The sequence below is a fragment of the Amphiura filiformis genome, chromosome 4, assembly GCF_039555335.1.
Source record: "Amphiura filiformis chromosome 4, Afil_fr2py, whole genome shotgun sequence".
In the NCBI taxonomy this organism is placed as follows: Eukaryota; Metazoa; Echinodermata; class Ophiuroidea; order Amphilepidida; family Amphiuridae; genus Amphiura; species Amphiura filiformis.
Window position 1 is genome coordinate 47,905,504 of NC_092631.1, and position 27,330 is coordinate 47,932,833.

At 33.2% G+C, this 27,330-nt stretch overlaps 1 protein-coding gene across 4 annotated transcripts in view; it reads left to right on the plus strand.

Moving 5' to 3' along the window:
- LOC140150977 (formin-like protein 3) overlaps positions 1-27,330 on the plus strand; it is a 67,425-nt gene that overhangs the window by 22,939 nt on the left and 17,156 nt on the right. For all 4 annotated transcript variants that reach the window (XM_072173155.1, XM_072173153.1, XM_072173154.1 and 1 more), the window contains 12 exons: positions 4,244-4,330; positions 15,868-16,043; positions 18,210-18,393; positions 18,791-18,841; positions 20,207-20,305; positions 20,996-21,142; positions 21,742-21,858; positions 22,848-22,979; positions 23,373-23,399; positions 23,600-23,644; positions 25,522-25,590; positions 26,957-27,197. In XM_072173155.1, coding sequence (XP_072029256.1) covers positions 4,250-4,330; positions 15,868-16,043; positions 18,210-18,393; positions 18,791-18,841; positions 20,207-20,305; positions 20,996-21,142; positions 21,742-21,858; positions 22,848-22,979; positions 23,373-23,399; positions 23,600-23,644; positions 25,522-25,590; positions 26,957-27,197 — 1,369 coding nt within the window. In that variant the 5' untranslated portion in view covers positions 4,244-4,249. The remainder of the gene's footprint in view (positions 1-4,243; positions 4,331-15,867; positions 16,044-18,209; positions 18,394-18,790; positions 18,842-20,206; positions 20,306-20,995; positions 21,143-21,741; positions 21,859-22,847; positions 22,980-23,372; positions 23,400-23,599; positions 23,645-25,521; positions 25,591-26,956; positions 27,198-27,330) is intronic.

Sequence of the window (27,330 nt, forward strand, 5' to 3'; positions counted from 1 at the left end):
AATCATAATAATCTTAATTATTTTTAGAACAAACCTTGAATATATTTAATATATCAATTTGGATATAATTATTATGTTTCTAAGTATTAAATTAGTTAAAGCCATAATGTACGATCTTATAATATGAAATTTGTTAATTTTTTTCAAACCTGATATTTTGCATATTTGCAATGTTTACACATGTCCCAACTTGCACCTAAATGGAATCGGCCAAATGTGTTGTCTTTGTAGGTCAACAGAGCAAAGTTCAATATATTATCATAATTTAAAAATTATGATAATGCATGTTAAATGGCCAAAATAACCAGTGGGGTTTCTTTCACTTTACCTTGTTATTGCAACTTAAAATGGACAACAACCCTTCCCGGCAGTTATTACTAATATTACTTCAACAATTTGAATAAAGAATAACAAAATTAATTATTTGACGGAAATCGTACATTAAGGCTTTAAAATATATTTTTAAATCCGTTTAATGTACATGCAGCTGAGAATTTAGAACACACAAATGTGAATGATAATTTCAATGTTGAGATATCAGTTTCGCTTCATGGAAACATTGAATATTTGATGCTCTCTGAGGTCTATACAGAGAAATTTAACTTCTGAGAACAATACATTATTAGCCAATTTCAACCAAAATTTTAAATAATTCACATTTTGCTATTTTTAAACAGTATATAGGCCTAGCATAACTAAAAATGATTCGTTATAGGCCTATCTTCGATGAAAGATTTTTTAATGTCTACTGAAGCATGGAAAATCTGGTAATGAAACTCTACCCGTGTAAATGCATACATATACAAAAAAGCATAAAAATGTGCATGCACGGTAATAATTTTATAGTAGGCTATAAAATGAATATAATATTTATCACATTTACATAGTACACGTATTTCGTATCCCTGGATTTTTATTTTATAAAAACCAACACCAACACACATGACTTACAAATGCCTGAATCATATGCTGAGAGCTATTCATGAGATTCTGTTTGCTCTATAACAGGCCCATGAGGCGGTTTTAATGAAATTTTATTGACAAATTAGGCAAATTTAAAAGGAAATTGAAATGATGGTTTCCGTTGTACAAAAGCCCATCCCTTAATGATATTAATATAAAATACGGGTATTATATATAGGAGCAACAATAGTAATTATGATATAACCTTAAAATCAAATAGTAATATCAATGGCGAAATTTAAACCGGGATTTAAACACACACATTCGAAAATCCGTCCAAAACAACGGCTAATAAAATTGTGTTTTTGTCTGCTTGAACATGTAATTTAATAATGAGCGGTTGTTCTGGATGTAATATTCCTACTTCTATTAGTTTGTTCTTAAACATAACTGCTCTACTAAAATAAAATTTCTGAAATTCAAAATAATATAATTCAAAGCAAGTCTAAATTACTGTGATTCTATTTTTTAAGGTGGTACTACACCCCCTGATAAATTTTGTGACTAATTTTGCATTTTTTTCAAAAACGAACTACACACTGGTAACAAAAGTTATGTATATTATTGTGATTCAAGACAAGTGGTTCAATATGTTAAGAAATGAGGTACATTCTAGCGGTACCTCTTTTTTTTATCATAAATAACGTACAGCTTGTCTTGAGTCACTAAATTCCAGTGTAGTAACTGGATTTCTTGCCCCTATAATATGCATAACTTTGGTTACCAGTGTCTTATAATTTTTTGAGAAAAATGCGAAATTAGTCACAAATTTTATCAGGGGATGTAGTACCATCTTAATTTAATAATGAGCGGTTGTTCTAAATGTAATTGTCCTACTTCTAATTTATAGTTTATTCTTAAACATAACTGCTCTACTAAAATAAAAATTTCTGAAAATCAAAATAATACTATTCAAAGCATGTTTATATTAATATGATTCTATTTTTTAACCGCAACCGTTTTAACCTTGTTGATGATTGTCATAATACTATACATACGTCAAATATTACTATCAGTTCATTTTTAGACAAGTTAGTGTGAAAATTCAATAATTGTCCGATGCTACAGCTGTCACGCAATTCCATCATACCTACTCAAATTATCGACGCTTTTGTTTAGGTGTTTTATCAAAATAAAAGAAAAACTTCGTTTGCTATTGTTTTTTATTTTGGTGTTATTTTACTACACGTGAATGATTTGGATACATAATAATTATTAGCTATGACGATCATCATAATGATATTATAAATACCATATTTTCATTTATTGGAATAGTTGATAATTTTGGGGCAAAAATAGTGGTATAATATTGTTTTTCTTTTATTAATCCAGAGGAAATGTAAAGCTTAAGGTGGTACTAAACCCTTGATAAATTTGTGACTATTTTTTGCATTTTTCTCAAAAAATAATAACACACTGGTAACAAAAGTTATGTATAATATAGGCGCAAGGAATCCAGTTACTACACTGGAATTTCAGTGACTCAAGACAATACGTTATTTATGATACGAAAAGAGGTACCGCTAGAATGTACCTCATTTCTTAACGTATATAACGAACCAATTGTCTTGAATTTTCTTAACATATATAATGAACCAATTGTCTTGAATTACTGAAATTTTAGTGAAGTAATTCGCTTCCTTGCCCGTATAATATACGAAACTTTTGTTACCAGTGTGTCGTTATTTTTTGAGAAAAATAGAAAATTAGTCACAAAATTTATCAGGGGGTGTAGTACCACCTTAAAGCAGAACATCATGTAGTTAACCTATTTTGGCTGCATTTCCTTTTCATTACATACCATTCGTTATCAATTTGAACAAATATTACAATCATTATACTAAAATGTCAGTGTAAAGTATTCTAGTGTTACATATCATGCAAAACGCTCCTGAAGACACACAAGAATTAAAAGAGCATATTATACATTTTTATATAATTTTGATATTATATCTACTGGTATAAAATGTTCATCCAAAATGCTAATGCAATCAGACATGGTTGACTGGTTCCTGGTATACGCCTAAAACAACCAGCTAATGTATTTAGCGGTTTATAATCAAAAACTGAATAATAATAATGTAGTATATTTAATTTACATTATTTATAATACCATAGACCATCGGGAGCCAAACATGCGATTTATTCTGTCAAATAATAATAATAATAATAATAATAATAATAATAATAATAATAATAATAATAATAATAATAATAATAATAAAAATAATAATAATGACAATAATAATAATCAAAACTCGAGGATTTCCGTGACGTGTTTTGGTGTTGTTGTTTTTTTCACAAGGGTTGATGGTTTTAAAACTGTTTCCTTGACCTTGATATACTATCTATTATTCATGTTATTAAAACGTTTTGACCAAAACGCGCTTATAACACGCTTATGACATTTCTAAAACACTTTCGTATTTGCTGAAAGCCTGTAGCCCGGTCGAAGTTCATTGCAGTTAAAGCTGTTCCTATTATGTTGTAATGCATAAGACATAGTTCTACCTATAATTGAATATATTTTGATTTTTCTACTATAACCTGTCGCTAAAAAATAGGCTTTAATGCAGAAGCTCGTCGTAATCATGGTAATAGTAGTAACTGATATTAAAAAGCACTTCCTGCAATTACAAGGTTTCTTTTAAAAGGCTCTATTCCGATGAGAAAAATAATTACGCCTTTTGCTATTCTAAATTGTCAAGAAAAATACAAAATGCGCGTTTAATAACAAGCGTAAGCAAATGGTAAGGTCAGATTTAACAGTAAGTGGCATCACATGTGTAATAACGTATAAGGCAATTAGCATTAAGTTCGAAAGTTTCTATTGTCTTTACGAATGTCCCAGCACCGTTGCTGTAGAATTGAATTACATGTTAACATTTATTTTGGAGGTCGATTTGCCATTTGTATAGCAAAATTAATAACAAACTTGATAAATATTTGATATATATTTGTGGTAAAATAACAAAAACATTTGATGATATCATTATTTATTTAATATTTTAATACAATAAAATAAAATCAACTTTGGCGCTTCATTGTAGCTGAAATAAAACGTTTATACGTGATACAAGTCATCACAAATTTGTCAAACATTTTTGGATTGAAAATGTCATATGTATACAGATTTATTTATTATGTTTTCATGGTATTTTGTTTTAAATTGTAATTTAGGCTTTCCTTTTTATAATATCTTGCTGATATACATGTCTTTAATATTCACATTGCTGATATAATTATTTAATCCTTTTATTTTTGTCACAATTTCTTTCAGGACGCCATGTCTACGTCGTCGTCCCATCAAATTCGGAATCTTGAGGCGATGAGCCCAGACGAAAAATGGCAGATGATCTGCGACGAGGTAAAGCTAATTTTTATCTATATTAAAGGCCCATTCAGTGATTTGCTAATCAGGACGGTCGTAAAAATTATCAAAATTTAGATTTTGGTACCTATGTCATAGTCATAGATGTGCTAACATAGCCTGCTATATAGCGGTTCAGCCGAAAGCCGTGTATTTAAGACAAAATGAGGCATTTTACATGAATCTATAATTTATATACTGACAGTATAATTGAATGGGGCTTCAACTTGGTCAATACTGCTATTTTATTCGTTTGTTTGTTTGTTTTGCCAAAATTTTCATTCCAAAAATATCAAATGACGATTTGAATGACTTATCCTTCACTTTTAAGCAATTTATAAACAATTTTAATTTTTTAACGCTTGCGCTGGGATCACTGAATGGGTCTTTAAATATAATATTATTTTAAAAGAATTGATCATTTCTTTTAAGAAGTTTGGGTACTTTGCAGGGGTTTTGTAGCAAAATACATATAATACTACGCATCAACATGTATAAATGATGTAAGCAATAGACATTTGAACTCCCGGGAGAGTTCTTGCATTTCATTCGCTAATGAGAGGTGGATTCTGTATAAACCATTTTTTCTCCAAAATAAAAGGGAAAAAAGTTTACAAGGTATAAAATAAAAATAAATTTAGAAATAAAAGTAGGGTCATTACTAATCAATATAGTAAATTACAAAAAGAAAGAAACGTGATAATTACAAAATTTGTATATAAAAAATCATAGAATTAATAAAGAATAAAGTAGACTGAATCTTTTGGGTTAAATTTTATATTAAAACAAGGTCAAGGAACGTGATCGCGGTTGTTTTCGTACACAAGAAGCAAGAATATATTACAATGTATATTTTCCAGTTCTACAGTCAATCTTGTTCCATCTAAATACCTCTTTTATACTTTAATTAACCTTGATCTTGAGCACTTTGTAATAGTATATGATCCTGTGTCATATACGGGGGTACCCAAAAAGGTGGTTTTGTTACATTTTGATGTGCAGCTTGGATTTCAAAACACTGTCTCTTGAGTATTCCTTCACTTAAAAGATTCAATTAGGTCTTAAATTGAGGCTAATTTATTCTATATTACTCATGTTTTTAACCTGTTTTAAAATAATTTGTAATTATTTTCTTATGACCTTTGGCATGAAATGTGCCAAGGGTGGTTGAGGATTAGGAGGAGGAGGATTAGGAGGAGGGATTCGTATCGTAAATTTGATCAAAAAAACCCATTAAAAATTTGAATCTAAAAATGCCTAAATGAACTCCCAGACATCTAAACCAAGTAAATAAATACAGAAGGTCATTTAAAAGACTAATACTTGCTCAGAATTATTGTAAATGTGGAAAAAAGAGGTGGGGTTAAATCCCACCTACTTTGTGATTGTTTTTGCCCGCACTCTCTCATTTTTTAACCGATTTCCATTAAAAAAAAAAAGGTGTCAAAATGCTCAGGAGGATGAACCACTTCAAATGAAGTGTAGGTAAAATGTTTGAAACATTTCATTTTTCTACTATGTAACACAAAGGTACCCCAGGTTGTGACACAGGACCATATATCAAGTGACTCTGTTATTTAATTGATTCTTGGTTAATTGCACAGTTGAACGGCAAGTTGAGTGATAGTGGATAACTTTCATGAGGTCATTTCACAATATAAATAAACCTTATATACTTGTATTCAACACACTATGTAAGAATTTGCCACTGAACGAACTTCCAACTGATTAAATCACGCAACATGTAATTAAAGGGATCTTGTGTTACGTGTATTGTTTTAAAAGTAAGTTAATACAATATACCTTTAATATTAGACAATGCTTCACTCTATATATAGCAGGGCGTACAATGATAGCTCTACATCAAAGTATTTGAATATTATTAAACTAAAAATTAAACTTTAAAATCAATGTAATTCATTATTTAGCTTTCGTTTTTAAAAATAATAAAGAAGTAGCAACTGTAATTATTGTTTAATACAAAAACCTATATAAGCAGGATCGCACATTATGGTGATCGAACAAGATAGCATAATACAAGACAAAACATGATGAGACAGGACAGGACAAGGCAAGACAAGATATGTCAGGACTGGAATAATTAATGCAATAGGGCCAGCCATAGAAGAGGTATATTGAAGAGGATTAGGGGCGCGCGATTTGATTTTCAAGAGGGACATGGGAACAGGACGAGACAGGACAGGACAAGACAAGATATGTCAGGACAGAAAAAAATAATACAATGCAGGACCAGCCATAGTCATATAAAGTTATATTGTAGAGGATTAGGGACGCGCAATATGATATTCACGGGGCATGGGAGTTTGGGTCGGGCGAAATTATTTCGTCTCAAAAACTCCCATGCCCCCTGGAAATCAAACAGTGCTCCCCTTAAGGGGGTACTACACCCCTGGCCGATTTTGGGCCTGTTTTTGCATTTTTCTCAAAAATTATAGCACATTGGTGACAAGTAAGATATGTATATTATATTATATGGGCAAGGACTACAACTACTGCACTGAAAATTCAGGAACTCAAGGCAAGTAGTTATTGATTTATTGATCAAATATTCGTTTTCCCTCATTTTTGACTGTAACTCCACAACTGTTGTCCGTGCTGAAATAAAATTTCCAGTGCAGTAGTTGTAGTCCTTGCCCCTATAATATACATATCTTACTTGTCATCAATACTCTATAATTTTTGAGAAAATGCAAAAATAGGCACAAAAGTGGGCAGGGGTGTAGTACCCCCTTAATCCATTATGTTTCTTAGGTTTAAGGTTGCGACCTTTTTAATTTCATTAACGTAGAGGTTTGGCTTGTAGCAGATATAATGACGCTCATGAAAAAATTATATCTACTTCAGTGTTTGATTTCTGTCAATTCAAAAATATTTTCTTTTTTCACAATCACAAAATAGTGTTAATAATTACATCACGCTTTCTGATTTAGTACAAAAGTAACCGTCCATTATGCTTATTATTATCAATAACTTTCTCACGACATGATTGAATAAGTTGTTCAATGTCATAGAGTGAGTAATTCTTACTAAGAGTAAATGTGTTTCATAAAATATTGCAATACAAGACCGATTCGTCTTGTTAAAGCAGTATTTTATGCTCGGAACAAAAAAAAATGTATCACGGTTAAAAAGTAGGCAACTTCTTTAGGTGTAGTAAAAATAAATGAAAAGATAGGAAATTTAATGAGATAAATAAATAAATAAATAAATAAATAAATAAATAAATAAATAAATAAATAAATAAATAAATAAATAAATAAATAAATAAATAAATAAATAAATATAATAATATATAATACTTAATAAACGTTAGTAAACGTCAGAAACATCACTGATAGGAAAAATAATTATAGTTATGTACTAAACGCGGGTTTATTATTCGATACAAAGCAGGTCATATATATATATAAAAAAATACATTGCACAATAATCTATTCTTACACAACAAACAAGCTCGTGAATACTCTCAAACAAGCTTTTTAACCCATTATTACTAGTACCTTACCATGCTTACGAAGGGGTATGTTTTTCACCCGGTATAAAAACCGAGTGTGTTTACGCGTACGCCCAAACGACTTAAACTAATCGTAGATCCAACCCTTGCGATCATTTTAGTGATACAATCGTTACCCCACCCGACCATCAAAAATGACCATATAGAGGAGGGGTGTGCTGACTGTGAGACCCATCATATAATAGGTTTCTACACTAAAATCCACGATTTTCAGTTCCTTCTTGTAAAATCACAACGTAAGAGATATCGACCTTTTATTTAGCACTCATATTTAGGAGAAAAATCCGGTGAAATCGCATGTTCGTAGAATTTTTAACCCAAAATCAATTTCCTTTATACTTTTGCAATTATTTACAAACATATGCGAATTATACTCTTGACTCATCTGTCTAAATGTTTTTATGTCTTAGGAATTTGTCCTCTTTTTTATCAAATGTGATCCTATATGCATAATTTGCTTTAGATCATCTTCCTCCGGAGTCATAGTCCACAAAGTGGACACAGAAAATGAGCGGCTGTCGATCTTTTATAATGGGCGGGGGAGGTGTCTGGAATAATCTTCCATAATGACCATAACAAATCTTCCAATCAATTCAGCTATATTTAAAACTGTTTGTTAAAACGGGTGAATTCTAGTTTCCTGTTCTTCAAAGTTTGTTTTAGATTTTTGTTTTGCAAGCGACATTTTTAGATCTCGAAATTTACCAATAAATTAGCCTGTAAAAGTGCACCTATATCTACATCTATGCATTTATAGATTTAATGTATCATTTTGATGTACTTTGTTATTTTATGTCATTTAATATGTTTGCTCAAAAGATGCCCTTTTTAATCCACTACCACCACAATAAAAACACAGTTTTATTATTTTTTTCTTCAACATGAATATCAGTGTGAGTACATGTTCAATTAAGTTCGAGTCAACTTCCAAAATACAATGGGCGCATTAAGGGATCTGGAATGAGCGTTTTAAGCGTTTGGACAGTATTTATTGTGGACATTAGAGCACATCAGACATATCGAATTGCATTCTGAATACGAAGAATGTCTTTCTGATATCAAATAATTTTCATTTTTTGAAATTCACGATATAATACCAATTTTATGACAAATTATTAAAATGTGACATTTTTGATATATAACAGTCCTCGAAGTAAAGTTTATAAATCTAATGATATATTCTTAAAGTGTATGTAGCTGGGAGGAAATTGAAAATTTTGACCTTTCATATTGAAGATATGGATTTTTTTCCAAAAAGACCTAATTTTTTTGTGTGTTTTGGGAAAAAATCCATATCTTCAATACGAAAGGTCAACATTTTCAATTGATCGTCGGCTTTTCATCCCACCTACATACACTTTAAGTATAAATCATCAGGTTTATAAAGTTTACTTCGAGTACTGTTAAATATCAAAAATATCAATTTTTAATCATTTGCCATAAAATGTGTATTACATTGCGAATTTTAAAAAAAATCAAAATTATTTGATATCAGAAGGACATTCTTCGTATATTCAGAATGCAATTGATATGTCTGATGTGCTCTAATGTCCCACAATAAATACTGTCCAAACGTTCATACCCCATCCCTTAAAATGAAAGCGACATCCCACAAAAAGTCATTTGGTGGTACGCGTTTTTTTGAGCGCCATGACGGAACTGAAAGCAAAGGGGTGTATGTTTTAAAAGTTAATACCCCTCTCCATTAGCAGATTAGCCGAGGGTTATATGCTGCTTTGTCGTATCATCCATTTTTGTATGTGCTTTACAATATCTGAATATTCTAGTCCAAATGGCATATTTAACACAAAATAAATTCCGACTCTTCAAAGAGTACCATGTTATAAGGTATTAGAGAGGTACTTGAGGATTCGATATAAAGTACTATATGCTTTTCGATTGTTTGTAGATGTCCGAAGGGGTTGTAGAAGAGGTACTTGGTTATTTTGTGTTTGGAAGAGAAGTGTCTTGCTTCTCGCAATAAGTCATCCCATGTTTGTTTCACGGATTATTACATCTTTGTTTCCTTTTTAACCAAAACCAGGGGAGGGTATCACCTGCTTTGCTAAGAGAAGTTTGACCTTGCAGAGAAATCGAATTTAATAGGAATCGTAGGTGACGTCAAATTAATAAGGTCCAATACTAAAGTCCTTTTTCTTCCTTTCTACTACTTTTTAAATAAGATTGAGAATCTTTTGCAAATACACGTCTGGATTAACTGTTAATTCAAGGTATAGACGAATAATCCAATTTCACGCATTCCTACACCTCAATGGCAGCCATAGCTGGGTCCCCGTCGGCTCCATCTCACCTAAAATGTGAAATGATGCGGCCTTGGAGGGCATTTTAAACTGCATTCTATCACCCGTGTTACATGTAGACAAAAGAATGATGACAGTTTACAACACAAAAGAATCCGCTTTAATCCACCCAATTGGGCAGTCACAACACCAGGTTGGTGCTGTGGGGACCCAATAATGGCCGACCAAATCCTGACCATGACTTGGCTCGTTGGATTCGTCTATATAACCTCTTCGACCTGCATCACGTATTATACGACTGTACTCATGCATGTATATAGCGCACAAAAAGTATCCGAACACTAAAAAAATCTACATCTAAATTACAAAATAAACTATTAATAGATAGATGGAAAATTTTGTTTTGCGTACTTTGATACCTCATTTGGCACGATGCGACTTAATTGCACTAAGCTACACGCATTTGTATGACAAAAGGTAGAATTTCAAAAGTGACAAATTTATTTCCTCATTAAGGCGATTTCTGCTGCCTATTGTTACGGGTTCAATCCAGCTTGACAGATTAGAGATCACTCCACCGTGTTCAATATCTGCTTGCTTGACGGAAAAGTAAATGTAAACTTTGTCATTTTTGAAAAGCTCTCTTTATTATTCAAATTGCTCATAAGGTCGTGTTATGCCAAATGAGGTATCAAAATACGCAGAACAAATTTCTCCGTCAATTGACTACTTTGTTTTTTAAAACAAAAAAACTCCGAACACTTAAAAGTGTTCGGATACATGGAATCAACTGATGATATACACTACTTTGTTGATGAAAATTATACTTAAGTATAAATCATCAGATTTATAAAGTTTACTTCGAGTACTGTTAAATATCAAAAATGTTAAATTTTAATCATTTGCCATAAATGTGTATTACATTGCAATTTCAAAAAATCAAAATTATTTGATATCAGAAGGACATTCTTCGTATTCAGAATGCAATTCGATATGTCTGATGTGCTCTAATGTCCCACAATAAATACGTTCATACCCCATCCCTTAAGAGAACAAAAAAAACGGAATTTCATCAATCTATTAGTAGCTTATTTTGTAATTTAGATGTAGATTTTTTAAAGTGTTCGGATACTTTTTGTGCGCTATATACACGCATGAGTACAGTCGTATAATACGTGATGCAGGTCGAAGAGGTTATATAGACGAATCCAACGAGCCAAGTCATGGTCAGGATTTGGTCGGCCATTATTGGGTCCCCACAGCACCAGCCTGGTGTTGTGACTGCCCAATTGGGTCTATCTATTAGTAGCTTATTTTGTAATTTAGATGATTTTTAAAGTGTTCGGATACTTTTTTGTGCGCTATATACACGCATGAGTACAGTCGTATAACATGTGATGCAGGTCAGAAGAGGTTATATAGACGAATCCAACGAGCCAAGTCATGGTCAGGATTTGTCGGCTATTATTGGGTCCCCAGCACCAGATTAAAGCCGCTTAAAATTCGATGTTAGATTCTTTTGTGTTGTGAACTGTCATCATTCTTTTGTCTACATGTAACACGGGTGATAGAATGCCTCCAAGGTCGCATCATTTCACATTTTAGGTGAGATGGAGCCGACGGGGACCCAGCTATGGCTGCCATTGAGGTGTAGGAATGTGTGAAATTCATCTATACTGAATTAACAGTTAATCCAGACGTGTATTTGCAAAAGATTCGTAACACCAAAAAAATTAGGTTTTTTGGGAAAAATCCATATCTTCAATATGAAAGGTCAAAATTTTCAATTGATCGTCGGCTTTTCCTCCCAGCTACATACACTTTAAGAATATATCATTAGATTTATAAAATTTACTTCGAGGACTGTTATATATCGAAAATGGGAAAAATATCACATTTTAATAATTTGTCATAAAAGTTGTATATTATATCGTGAATTTCAAAAAATAAAAATTATTTGATATCAGAAAGAGATAATTCGTATTCAGAATGCAATTCGATTATATGTCTGATGTGCTCTCATGTCCCACAAAAAATACTGTCGAAACGCTCAAAACGCTCATCCCAGATCCCTTAAGGCTGCGATCACATAGAAGTATACGGTATACGGTATTCGCTATTCGCTATACGATACGCTCATTCGATCAGGCTGGGTTCACATAAGAGTATACTATAGTAAACTCAGCCTGATCGAACGAGCGTATTTCGTATAGCAATTAGTCTTCCCTCTTATGTGACCCGGTACTATGAAATTACCTTGCTCGATTCAAGCTATACGCGTGCACCTGCAAAACGTGCACCGTATACCCGAATAGTATGCTTCTATGTGATCGCAGCCTAAGGCTGCGATCACATAGAAATATACTATTCGGGTATACGGTGCACGTTTTGCAGGTGCACGCGTATAGCTCAAATCGAGCAAGGCAATTTCATAGTACCGGGTCACATAAGAGGGCACTATTCGAAAAACCGTATACCTGCGTATAAGTAGTATAGTGGGAATAAGTGGGAATCGTGCATGTTCGATTTTAGTGCAGCGTATACCGTCCTAATTTTAAAACTAAACCATATGTGGGTAAATTCATTTTTTAAATAGATGCACTATCTAATTCTGCACATTATGACACCTCATTGAATGCAATGTGACCTCAAGAAGTAAACTTACAAGCATTTGATTAGACGAAGAAAATTGGTAAACTGACCTATCATGCCTAGACTCGCCGCCGCTATACGAAATACGCTCATTCGATCAGGCTGAGTTCACATAGTATACTCCTATATGAACTCAGCCTGATCGAATGAGCGTATTTCGTATAGCGAATACCGTATACCGTATACTTCTATGTGAACTCAGCCTTACAGTTGGTTTTTTTGCGGAATATCAATTTTAGACGTCTTATTTTCTCAAAAAAAAGAGTCATTTTCATTGTCCTCATAATATTAGCTTGCCAATGATATGATGTTGTCCGAGCAATATATATGCCCTTTAATCGTCGTAGAAAATTTGATGCAACATGTCTTCGTTACTTCTTTTAACGAATGTTTGATGACGTAAAATCGATAATATATTTTCAAGAGACATTCGGCATGAAATATAATTGATTTTTCGTCAACAAATATTCGTTAGAAGATACAAATTAAATTGAAATAGATTGAATAACGAATACTTGTTGCACGAATATTCTACAACGAATATTTGAAGTATATGGCCCTAAGGCTGAGTTCACATAGAAGTATACGGTATACGGTATTCGCTATACGAAATACGCTCATTCGATCAGACTGAGTTCATATAGGAGTATACACCGTATACCCGAATAGTATACTTCTATGTGATCGTAGCCTTATGTGACCCGGTACTATGAAATTGTCTTGCTCGATTTAAGCTACACGCGTGCACCTGCAAAACGTGCACCGTATACCCGAATAGTATACTTCTATGTGAACGCAGCCTAAGCGGCGAGTTCCTTCGAACGAGACAGATTTGACCTAGAAAAAAGTTTGACGTCATGAAATGAAATGTGCCCGCTTTGAGAGAATGGACTGTAACACTCTCAATGCACAGAACGTATACTGTTGTTGTTCTCAGAAAAAACTCTGAATCAAGTATTACAAATTTAATGGTTTTTAAACATATGGATAAAATCAGCCGCTTCTTTATTATTTATTAGTAAATTGTGATATTACAATTCATATGTATATGAACATCATGAGAAATATTTGGACTAAAAAATAAAAAAAATATTTTGAGCTTAGAATTTGAGCGTGATCAATATTGTATTTATTATGCAAATAAAAAATTTCAATGGGCCAGTAGCTAACCTTTTGTTGACCATTGAAGGTCGCGCATTTATACATGAATGAACATGAAAAGAGCTCAAGGCTCATGTGTCGTGAACATAGGGGAACGGCGGGTAATCCCACTCTTGACATTGGTATGGTTTGCTCTATCTTGTTTTAATGTGTAGTAATAGGCTTAAATGAAAAGGTGTTCGGGATTACCCCACTCTCCCCTATAGTATCCGCTTCATTTACTTACGTCATTCAGCCCGCTACGATACCTTGAAATTAATTTCGCTTCGAACGGGGGAAATTTCTCTTTTTTTCCAGGAGAAAAACGCATAAAAAATTGAACGAGTGTCAACTTGTAATGTAATAATTATACTCTTCGAATGGAGTTAAACTATAGATATGCCCTTCAAGACTAGAGGTATGCATCGAGCCTTAACTATAACTTTTTGTCCGGCGACATAGAGAGTGCGTGAAATTTGACTCCTTTTAACAAATTTATATAACGTAATTAATGAAAAAAGATAAGTACATGAAAATTATAGGTCTATTAATATGTCTGTATTGGAAAAATCATCCAAATTATGACCCACATAAAATATCATAATAAAAATATTATAGAATATAAGGAAAAGAAATCCTTTAAAAGGGCATTTCGTTATCCACAGCCTCATCCCCCCACTTTTCTCAAAAAAAGTTGAGATTCTTATATCACTGGAAACCTCTGGCTACATAATGTTTATGTACGAAATATTTCCTGCAGATTAATTCGTTTAGCAAAGATATCGTGAAATTTGAATTTCGTTCTGGTGCACCAGAACAAAATTACAACGCATTGTCTATGGAGCAGTGTAATACACATAATCATGCATAACTCGCGAACGCAAAATCGGAATCAACTGAAATTTTGGGAATAGGATTTTTCGTGGATATCTAATGAAAAATGACATAAATAGAGGATGCTAGGATCACGAAATACTCCTTTAATTTAATTTTTTGTACTTGAGCATAGTTGTGCCTAATCAACCGACTCCACATACAATAAGATGGGATCACGGTCGGACGGCTATTAAACAAAGCACACAATGACATGGAAAAGGTACTGTAAATATAACCAAATATTATTTGACTGATTTTTGTATAGAAATAGATAGGTTTCCCATCCTTGTTACTAGTATACAAATCAAAACATATGCATGCTGTCATGGTCATACATAATTATGTATGTACATTCGCAAGCACAGTGATTAGCAAGCGATATACTCTTCAATAATTATGTGCACACATCGGGGTAAATTTACGAACGGCATGTCAAAAATTACTTGCCATTTCTTGATGTGAAAAAAGGCAAAAAAACAAAACCAAACCAAACACCAAACACCAAAAAAAACCCACCAAAACACAAAAAAACAAACAAAAAAACACCAAAACAAATATGCCAAATGTTAGATAGCAGCAATTTCAAAAAAATAAATATGTGTGAGCAGGAAAGGTTCCCTATTCAATCAATTGTCATAGTCTTTTCAATGCATAAAATTACAATCATACACCGTATATTTGATGTGTCAAAAATTCTCGCTCCCAAGACCTGCCAAAAACTTTTCTTGCCCGGCTCTTTTGGCATGCCAAATGTCTTGCTCTTCGTCGCTGATTTTATCCGGGGGTACCACCCCTAAGGTTTCACATCCGGCATACTAAAACGCTTTTTGGTTGTCATGTATCACATTAGATTAGATAATGGCCTATTATATCAGTTTATCACAAATAACTTTTTCCCCTGTGATTGTACGTCTGTTTAGTATGATACATAGCAAAGAGTTAAAAGGTAGGATTCAATGGCCTTTGTTTTTAATTACTATCTGTCTTTTGAACTTCATATTGCAGATAGTGCAGATAATGCAAACTATTCTTTTCCTGACTAACGCTAGTATCGTGTTATTTTCTTTTAGCCGACGATAACGACGCTGCACGACCCTATTTTCTACATCCGACAGTTGAGGGCGCACATGAACCCAACCATCAACACACTTAAGAAAACACCAAAGAAAAAGTTAATCAAGGACCTCGTTCCTATAAGACAAGTTTTAGAAGATCTGAAAGAAGACACAAATCCCTATAATATAGAGTAAGTATGAAAATGACACATGTAGGTAAATACCCAGCAAACACAAAACGTTTTCGACATCATTCGCAAAATGTTATAAAAGGTTGTCAGAAAATGTTTAAATGTCGGGTTATATAAAGGGTACATTAATGGTATAAAACGTTTTCATAACATTAAATAACATTTGTTGGTAATTTACTGCACAGCAAACACAAATGTTTTACAGAAAACATTTAAATGTCGGGTTATATAAAGGGTATAAAAACGTTTTAATAACATTCCAAAAACATTTTTGAAAACTTGGTACAAATCATTCTAAACAGAATGTTATTTTGGGGTTGAAAAATATTTGGCAAAAATGTATGACCAAAATATTTACAATAACGTTTTTAAAATGTTTTCACGACCTTTATATAACCCGACATTTAAATGTTATTAAAACGTTTTGTAAAAAACATTTTAAGAACATTCCTGTGTTTGCTGGGTGCAAATATTTTAACATAATATTATTTAAGTGTTGACAAAATAGTCGGCCAAATATGTTTGCAAAAATAGTTTACAATGACATTTCGAAAACATTTTAAAAATATTGTTGTAGTGTGTTTTCATACAAAACGTTTTAAACGATTTCATGACCTTTATATAAACCGACATTTTAATGTTATTTAAAAAAACGTTTTTACCTAAACCTAAACCCAAAATATAACTTATTTCAAACGTTTTAAAAACGTTTTTGTGTTTGCTGGGTAAATACTGCATGATGGAGTGTACACTCTAATTTCGTACTATTCATTTTTTGAACAGAATCCATATACTTAGGCCTATTTATTTCTGATCCCGTAACTATTCGTTTTGATGAGATCCCGGGGATAAGATAAACTCACTTTGAACCGGCAATCTTATCAAAATGAATAGTTTCTGTTTACAATAAGTAACTATATATCGTTTTGATGAGATATACTGTTCATTTTAATTAGGTTCATTATCACTTCGAACCGACAATCTTATCAAAATGAATAGTTTCCGTTTTATCATAACAAATAACTATATATCGTTTTGATGACAAGATCTCCAACTCATTATTTGACAATATTATCCATTGCATTTTGACAAGATTCTGTTAAGTTCCCTTTTGACAAGACAGCTACTCAAATTTGGGTCATTTTTGACAATAATCTAGTAAGTAACAAGATCGTCGTTTTAAATGTCAAGGCATTTTGATGAGAAATCTGCCACCTCATTAGAGAATGAATTTGGAGAAAACCTTCTGATAATTACAAACACTCGCTGAGCAGCAAGACCTTCCCTCTAAGCTTTTAATCCGATAAGCTAATTATCTATTTGTTTTCATGAATTGGAAGACTGAGCTCAATCATCTGAAATTACTGGAGCGTGAGCCACCCAGGCTGGTGGCTCAGCAGAGTATTTTATTAACAGAAGGTTTTCTCCAAATTGGTTTCCTAATGTGAATAGTTTCGCTTGTCAAATTTGACTGTAATTAGAATGTTTAGGTTGGGAGTCAAGTAAGAGTTTTTGAAAAATAAGAAAAACATGTACTCATGTATTACGTGTATGGGGGCGTGCAAGTTGTTTATCATGGGCGAAAGGTAGACTTCTCCGTAGTCCACTTGCCCATTTTGCATACTCTGGCTATTACATTTAAGCATACAACTCAATTTGTATTAATTTGTGTGCAATTGATAGATTTTCACATCTGATCTTTTCAGTCACCGTACTCCCTCTGTTTGTTAGCTTCCCAAGTGGATTTTTTACTCGGGCTTTCGCGAATAAACTGGTAGATTCCAAAATCAGAATTGTTCAGTATTAAAGTGAGCCATTATGCAGATAATTAATAGCATTCAATAACATAAGTATACTTACTTTTACTGTCACTAATTATATAAACTCTTTATGACCATTTTACTATTAATTATAATACGCATCAGTATAATTTTGAATTCCAACAGGATGCGTTCATCATGATTAATAATAACATATTTTTATTTAAATCAAAATTCGACTATGGCATAGTCTAGGCGAAAGGGAGAGAAAAGACAACACTCAATGATGCAGATTACATATACAACACAGATTTACTTGCATGTTGACATTAAAATATGTATGTAACAACTATTAATAATTCCGATATTTTTATCATAAATTTCATTGTTCTTTTCAACCATACAGCTTCATCAAAGATTTCATCTCCGGATCAAAGGAAGGCGTCGATGTATTGATGCGATTTATTCGTGATACACAAAATCATATTATCGAAAGAACGAAGCTGTTGGCAACGGACCCGAATAAAGTTGATACACTGCAGAGAAAAGAACAGAGCAAATCGCACTACTTGACCGTTAAAAGAGAACTCGTAAGGACATACCGTAAAGATTCGCCTAATGGCGCATATGATTCCCTTGACATAACCGGAATTTTAGGCAGAAACTATGAAGTGTACTCCCGTAAAATTCTCACCAGCAAATATAGGCCCAATTTTCTTGGGATTTTCAGAAGAGGGAATTCTTCATGTGTACGTGAAAATTACCCTAAGGCAATGGAGCCCATGTGCGCCATTAGGCGAATCTTGATGGTATTATGCAAAACGTTTACAAATAATATAAAATATATATATTATTTAATATCTTTAAGCCATATATAAAGTTATCAGAATAATAGTTCCAAACGAACATGTGATTGAAAACTACTAAATAAGCGTTCTGCTTTTAATTATATGATGACTCAAAGTATGTTATTGTTGTCTTTTTCAGGTCGACGAGTCAGATTGCCTTTATTGTCTTCGAAATATTGCCGATACTGAGGTAAACTTTATTTTTTTACTATTATCACATTACAAAATCCAGATAATTGCCCATTCATGCCCATGACAAATGATTCGTCAAAATGCAAAGAAGAACAGCGGTTCATTTTTTGCACGCTTTTGAATATGGATTTAGGGTTAGGGCTTAGAATTAGGGTTTAGGGTTAGAGTTTAGGGTTAGGGTTTAGGGTTAGGGTTTAAATAACCAGAAACCAGGGCAAAAACAACTAGAAACAAGCTAGAATCTTCCGAGTGTAAGAGACGGATTTCAGCTTCTTACATAGGCCTACTATTGCAACGTCGCTTCTATATCTTTGCATTGGGAAGAACCGCGGTTCTTCCCTGCAAAATGGTCGTATTATATAGTTCATTACATTAAGGTGGTACTACACCCCTGATAAATTTTGTGACTAATTTTGCATTTTTCTCAAAAAATAAGTAGGCCGACACACTGGTAACAAAAGTTATGTATCACAGTATTATAGGGGCAAGGAATCCAATTACTTCACTGAAATTTCAGTGATTCAAAACAAGTGGTTCATTATAAATTATATGTTAAGAAATGAGGTAGGGCCTATATTCTAGCGGTACCTCTTTTCTTATCATAAATAACGTACCGCTTTTCTTGAGTCACTGAAATTCCAGTGTAGTAACTGGATTACTTGCCCCTATAATATGTGACGTGTCATGTCAAAAGCAGACACTTTTGGGCAGGATCGTAAATGGAAAAATAGCCAAAAATCTGCCCGGGGTGATTTTTTCACAATTTGAGTTTATTACGAATTTGTGATGTTATTAATGTTAAAAATATTGTCTGATAGTTTCAGACCGGAATATAACTGGCATCTTCTATTATTTGAGACATTTTTCAAGGTAACTCCTGCTCTCAGCATTGTCAATAATAATTTAAAAGGCCGATATCTCAATATTTCCAATTTTATAATACCATAACTTTCGAACTTGATATCTTCGCTTAGGAATGTCCGATTTCATTGGGGAAAATGGCGTTGTGGAGCAAAATATCTCTATATGTAAGATATGTAAAAACCTCAAAATTGATAACCTGCCCAAAAGTGTCTGCTTTTGACATGACACGTCGCATATACATAATTGTTGTTACCAGTGTGTTATTATTTTTTGAGAAAAATGCAAAAATAGTCACAAATTTATCAAGGGGTGTAGTACCACCTTAAAGGATGCATATCAAACAATTTACCGGATAACATTTTTACCAAAAATTACTACCGTATCTTAAAAAGATTATGGTATAATAATTAGGTTTTACTATTCTATGTTATTTATGGCCCTGTAACTTCATTTTATAATATATATAATACTTGAATTATAATATTACCGTTTATTACAGGAAGGATTAACAGAACTTCTAAGAAAGCCAGAGGTTCTTGAAACTGTAGCATACTGTGTAATTAGCAAAGCCCTGCCATCTAGACTCAACTCATTAAGGGTAAGAACATGTTTGATATCAATATCAATAGTACTTCGCTGTTCGGACTACTTCGGCATCCTGACCATCTCCGCAGTGAAACAATTCATCTTGCTTTTGAAGAAACACTTTACACTGTGAAACCGGTGTCTTGCAGAAAGACACAGCATATGAAACCAGGTTTGAGACACTGGTCTATAATTAGACACAGTCACGTCTCTATACAAGCTAGATAATATTAAAATGTCACCTATGTAAGACACTCATACACACTCACCCCTTCATTCAAGACACTTCAGGTTTGTAAGACGTGTCTTTGAAGAAAGTTTTGAGATATGACTTGCTGGAGGACATGTCTTTGTGTCTCAAAATGCGTTTTCATTGTTTCTATTTTCTTTGTTTTCTATAGTTGAAGACGGGACTATTGCCAAGATGTGTCTTAAATAGTCTGTCAAGACACCAGTTTTTCAGTGTATAGGATTAAAATGTAACAACACATAGTACAGAATAAAACTCCCAAACTTCCATTTGAGACTGAAGTCATATTTTGCATATGCAACACATGTCAAATGTTATTATACCAAAATAAAAACGTGGTTTACAGCCCATACGAGATTAATGTACAAAGCGCACTGCATTATGGGTTATATTTTAGGTTGATTTCTAAATACCATCATTTATAACTCTTTTATGATTCATATTTTTTTACAGGTTTTAACCTTAGCTTGTGCAACATGGGAAGGTCACGATCGTGTTTTAGAGGTCATGAGCTTCCTCAAGGTCAAAATCAAGGAGAAGGTTCGATTCCATGCCCTGTCACAAATGCTGACTGTGGAAAGAGGAAGATTCGAACTTGTGGTAAGCAAATGCTATATTTCAATGTGGTTCTGCATGGTCAATATATAGGAATAATCAGATATCTATTTGAACAAAAGATTTTACCTAACTGTTCCAGTCTACCATTTCAATAAGCATAATTATATGTCCAGTGATATTAATAGGCCTAACTCATGATTATTACATAAAATATTGCAAATGTTACTGGCTATACCGTAAAAATTCGTTTATAAGCACATGTGCCTATTAACGAGTTGCTTCGACAAAAACGAATTTTTGCGGTAGTTTGTTTCATTTGTTTTCTTTTAATTACTTAATATGGAAATTAAAATTAAAAATTAAAATGTTTAACAAACTATCGTAAATAAATGTGTTCTTGTCGAAACAACTATGCTTATATACGAATTTTTACGGTAGGCCTATATCACAGCGTCATGCTCAGTCGTGTTCATCAGTTACCATCCGAGTTCGACAGCCTCATTTGCCAAAAATGAAAGTATTATATGTCCTACATATATATACATACGTATACTTGTTTCCTACCTTTATACTGCATGTCTTTAATTATATAGACCGATATCTTAAAACATTCGTATATACCAAATTGTACTCTCTTTCAGACCACGATCTTGCAATTCCTGAATGCCTTATTAAGTACAACCACCAATCTAAACAGACGAGTCTACCTGCAATATGAATTAGAGTTGGCACAATTTGATCCAATAGCCTTAGAAAAGGTAAGCAGCTACTATAATTAAGAAATGATATGGTAATCACTTCTAGATTAACAGATATTAATGAAAACCAAGAAGACAACTTGTTTGCCTTTTCGTATTTCTTCTCTCCTGCTGTCCGTGTCGATTTCTCTCTCATTGTGTCTATTTAAGGGGTGGGGTATGAACGTTTGGACAGTATTTATTGTGGGACATTAGAGCACATCAGGCATATCGAATTGCATTCTGAATACGAAGAATGTCCTTCTGCTATCAAATAATTTAGATTTTTTGAAATTCGCAATGTAATACACATTTTATGGCAAATGATCAAACATTGATGTTTTTGATTTTTAACAGTACTCGAAGTAAACTTTATAATTCTGATGATTTATTCTTAAAGTGTATGTAGGTGGAATGAAAAGCCGACGATCAATTGAAAATTTTGACCTTTCGTATTGAAGATATGGATTTTTTTCCCAAAACACCAAAAAAAAAAAAAATCAGGTCTTTTTGAGATTAAAATCCATATCTTCAATATGAAAGGTCAAATTTTTCAATTGATCGTCGGCTTTTCCTCCCAGTTACATACACTTTAAGAATATATCATTAGATTTATAAAAAATTATTTCGAGGACTGTTATCAAAAATGTGAAAAATATCAAATTTTAATAATTTGTCATAAAATTTGTATTATATCGTGAATTTCAAAAAATGATAATTATTTGATATCAGAAAGACATTCTTCGTATTCAGAATGCAATTCGATATGTCTGATGCTCTCATGTCCCACTAAAAAAATACTGTCGAAACGCTCAAAACGCTCATTCCAGATCCCTTAAGATATATGAGATAATGCAGAATTTGAAATACAGAATTTGAGATTTTTTATAAATATGAGATGAGATGTATACGTGCCTTCTGGTTCTGTTATTCATTTTTAGTTAACACCATCAAATTACGATGCATTTTCATATCTAAAATAAATTGTATAATTTATTTTGTGATCACAGTCATATGGTGTTAACTTGCCTCCGACGGTGAAGACAGAATTGGACACATGGCATAATCGATATATTAGTATTCAAGCATTGCAAGATGATCTCGTATCGATTAAGGACAGAAACCAACTTCTCAGACAAGAGGTAAGCAAGTTTTTGGCATTGACTATCTCAATGAATGGATCATAATTTTATTTCCATAGATGTTAGTAATATTACACGACTGCATGAGTATAAGGTATTAAAACAAGTCCAGCTTTCTCAATTTGACCATGTTGACTGTTATTGGTAACTTGCTTCAGGAACCAAATTCTAGGAGTCCAACTCTTCACCGACCATCTTTTGTCTTTGAAACAGTCATAAATTGTGTACCGTATCTATATAGAATCCAACCTATTCTTTTTATGATGTTTAAAGATTTTTCTTCACTAAAAACAACGACGAAAGGTTTCAAAATTAGAAATCAAATTGCAATTGCACATGTGTATGTTCTTTTTTATACCAGAATACTAAACATCTTAATACTTTGTTTTACAGGTTGACATACAACAAGACAAATTGCGGGTAAGAGATTACGTTTTATCTGTACATGAACATGATCGCTTGCTTTCTGCATTTGCTCTGTTAAAGACATAAATGATTTTCAAAATTACACGTATACAGCCTAATTATATAAAATTGGTTCTTAATAAATCCTATATGTAATACAGTAATTGGCAACCTTATGAAACATCGTCACCAATGCTTTTGTTTTATTTTCGCAGGAAGTCGAAGATAAAAAGATTTTGCTTGAAAAAGACTTAGGCGATGTAAGTTTCTGAGTATTTTAATGGATACAGATCTTGTATGTTAATTTGTGTACTCTGTGTTTGTCGTAATTTTATTTGCATTTTGAAAACCAACCAAAAGAATAGTGTATTCCATTTTTGAAACGAGAGAATTTGTTCAGTTTCAGACAATTGTTAGCAAGTCGGCATCAATATAGTTCTGTCAATCAGTTTTTGTGATCCACAACTTCATCCTCCCACTTTTCTATAAAATAAAAAAGTTAGGATTGTAATACCATCGGAAACCTCTGACTACATAATATTTGCGTGCAAAAAAATCTATTGTTATTACAACAAAAGCCCATAATCATGCAATACTAGCAAAATCAGTGCAAAATCGGAACCATCTGACATTTTGGAATAAGAAAAAGGAAAACGAGCAAGGTACACCAACTTGATGTGGGGAAACAAGTAAAATACAGACTAGACAATATGCAGAGGGGGGCAAAACCAGCAAATGTAGGCATAGGAAGTAAGCAAAGTTCGATAGCCAAAAATTACCAGTTCCAAGGCTCACAAAAGTGCTAAACCTGCAAAAACAACAAGGATCAATGGTAATACAAAACTGCACTAGAACAAGTGATGAAAATCACTGTGCATATAAACAGACACGCTAAACCAAACATCCAGAGTAGGCACAAAATAAGCAAAGTTCGATGGCCAAAAATTGCCAATTCCAAAGCCCACAAAAGTGTCAGGAAAACAGTACACTGGAAGTGATGAAAATCACTGTGTACATAGCAGTCAAACACTAAACAGACAAAAAAACAACCAGCACTTCAGCACTTTGTAACCTTGTGCAATTCTTTCCATCCAACAATTAAGTTTACCTCTGAATCCTCTATCAAGGAAATACCCTTCTTGGATGTACTGGTATCCATCAGAGATGATACTCTCCATACAGACCTGTACTCTAAACCCACTGACTCACACCAGTTTCTTCACTGGACTTCCTGTCATCCCAAGCATACTAAGTCAAGTCTTCCTTACAGCTTGGCTTTCCGGTTGAATCGTATCTGCTCCTCTCCCGAGACGCTTCAGAAGAGGGTTGTTTTTTGTCTGTTTAGTGTTTGACTGCTATGTACACAGTGATTTTCATCACTTCCAGTGTACTGTTTTCCTGACACTTTTGTGGGCTCTGGAATTGGCAATTTTTGGCCATCGAACTTTGCTTATTTTGTGCCTATACTCTGGATGTTTGGTTTAGCGTGTCTGTTTATATGCACAGTGATTTTCATCACTTGTTCTAGTGCAGTTTTGTAATACCATTGCTCCTTGTTGTTTTTGCAGGTTTAGCACTTTTGTGAGCCTTGGAACTGGTAATTTTGGCTATCGAACTTTGCTTACTTCCTATGCCTACATTTGCTGGTTTTGCCCCCCCTGCATATTGTCTAGTCTGTATTTTACTTGTTTCCCCACATCAAGTTGGTGTACCTTGCTCGTTTTCCTTTCTGTTGTTTATATTCAAGGTATCCTCTTGTATCATTTATTGATCCTTGATGTGTTTTGTGTCCTCGTCCGTTGGATTCACCATTACCCACTTATTTTGGAATAAGCTTATTTCGTTGATATCTACGGTACTGAAACTTACATAGAAAATAGTATGCTATAAGAATCACGAAATGCTCCTGTAATAACGCTATTGCCAAAATTGTTTACAAGTTTAATTTTATATTATTATTATTATCATCATTATTGTAATTATTATAAAGCTATTTTGTTGGCAACACAATTATAGTCAAACTAATTGTTGACGCCGACTTGCTGAGAATACATGACAAGTTTGAAATATATTTGAAAGTCACTTTAGTTTAGATTCATCCCATATAAAACAACTTTATATCGATTTTACTTAACAGGGAACTAAAAAGGCTGATGAATATCGGGAGAGAATCGTTGAATTGCAGGACACTGTAGAAAACCTCACTGTAAGTATGAACGATATTAGAACCAAAATGCGACAAAGTAAGCTGACGTTAAAATTTATACAGATTTTAACGACAGAATTCTTTGAACATTCATGTACAGGGTGTATCAAAATGATTGGTACCCATGGCATTAGCTTTGTTGTCCGATGGAAACGGCTGCTTCTACCAAATTAACTCTCTTCATGCGGGTGTCGACTGCAGACGACAAGTTTAAATTTTTGTTTAATTCAAAAATTTCAGAAATGTTAATTTTCATGACAATATTAGGAATCAGCATGAAAAATGCATTAAAATGAGTACAAACAAGCTTGGTATTGATTCAGTAGTTCTTAAGATAGCTCTTGATATTTTGAGAAAATGTTTCAAAACTTGAACTTTTTCCATTGAAGCGCATGGCTAGCACGCATTAGGTAATCTTGCAATTACTACTATGTATAGTTTAATGGCCTTTTATTACATAAATCTACAAATTCGGTGGATGCTTTATTGCATTTTGATGGGGCAGTTTTGTCCACTCCATACTGGATATTGATGGGTAGGCCTACCAATCATTTTGATACACCCTGCATTTTACACGCAAAGCAATTTTGGGTTGACATAGCCTTTATTTGCTATGAGTTAAAGACAATTGGATAATGACATGAAAGAAGTTGCTGGTTTCAAAACAAAATACGATCGATTCTGTAGGCATAATTTTAATTTTAATCACAAACTAAATTGGCACTGTGACCCAATCATCTCTGTAACCATATTGTAACAGCTTGGATGCCTTATCAAGCATGAATACCGTTTTATGATTTGTAAGTGCGTAATACTAAAATAATAGATAAGTATGAAATGTTTGATAAAAAATAGTTTAGTCCTTGGGACTTATAATAAATAATGATATAACAAAATTAATGAGGCTGTCAATGGAGACAGTTGACATGTAACTTTGTGAAAACAAACAAAATGAATAGCCCTACATCTTCATTTGTTTTTAATCAAGGCAAACAATTACATGGTTATTGTTTAATGTTCAGACCAACATTGATTAATTATATTTCACACACTATAGTTCACAACATAAATTTATTTATTTAGATCATAATGTTCTTGTGTTTTTAATTATTAAGAAGGAAATGAAATTTAAAAAATAATAACGAATGATATAATCAATATAATCATACATGCATGATACTAATGTCGGAATAAATGACATAATAAAGGCCAAATGCACCTTGACATATTCTTGCATCATTTATTTCTCCCAAATTTTTCAGTAGGCCTAAATGTTAATATTTGTGTATAATTAAAGTAGGCCTTCAAAATCAAGTCAAGAATCCTTTTGATATTTTATATACTAACATTTCTAATTCGAAACTAGAAAAACTACCAAGACAAAACAGGAGAGAAACCTGAGCAGGTTGTGAGATCTTTTGACCATGTGATGCGTCCTTTGGACTTGGAGAGTGTCGCAAGTTCCGTGGAGCATTTGAATAGCATCGGTGAAAGTGAGAGTGTCACCCCCGAGTCATCGGAGACTGCCAGTGTCGTCTACGATACGCCGGCAACACCAGTCCATCCAGTTGCCACCACGAGTAAATCACCTGAAAGGAAAGTTAGAGGTAAAACAAACAAAATCCATTCTTTGATGAAATTCAGTGGCTCCGGAACCGGGGGCCTGGGGACCCGGCCCTTCAATAATTTTGGTGAGGGGCCCAAGTACCTAGGGCCTCCCAATAATCTGAGGTAAAATTC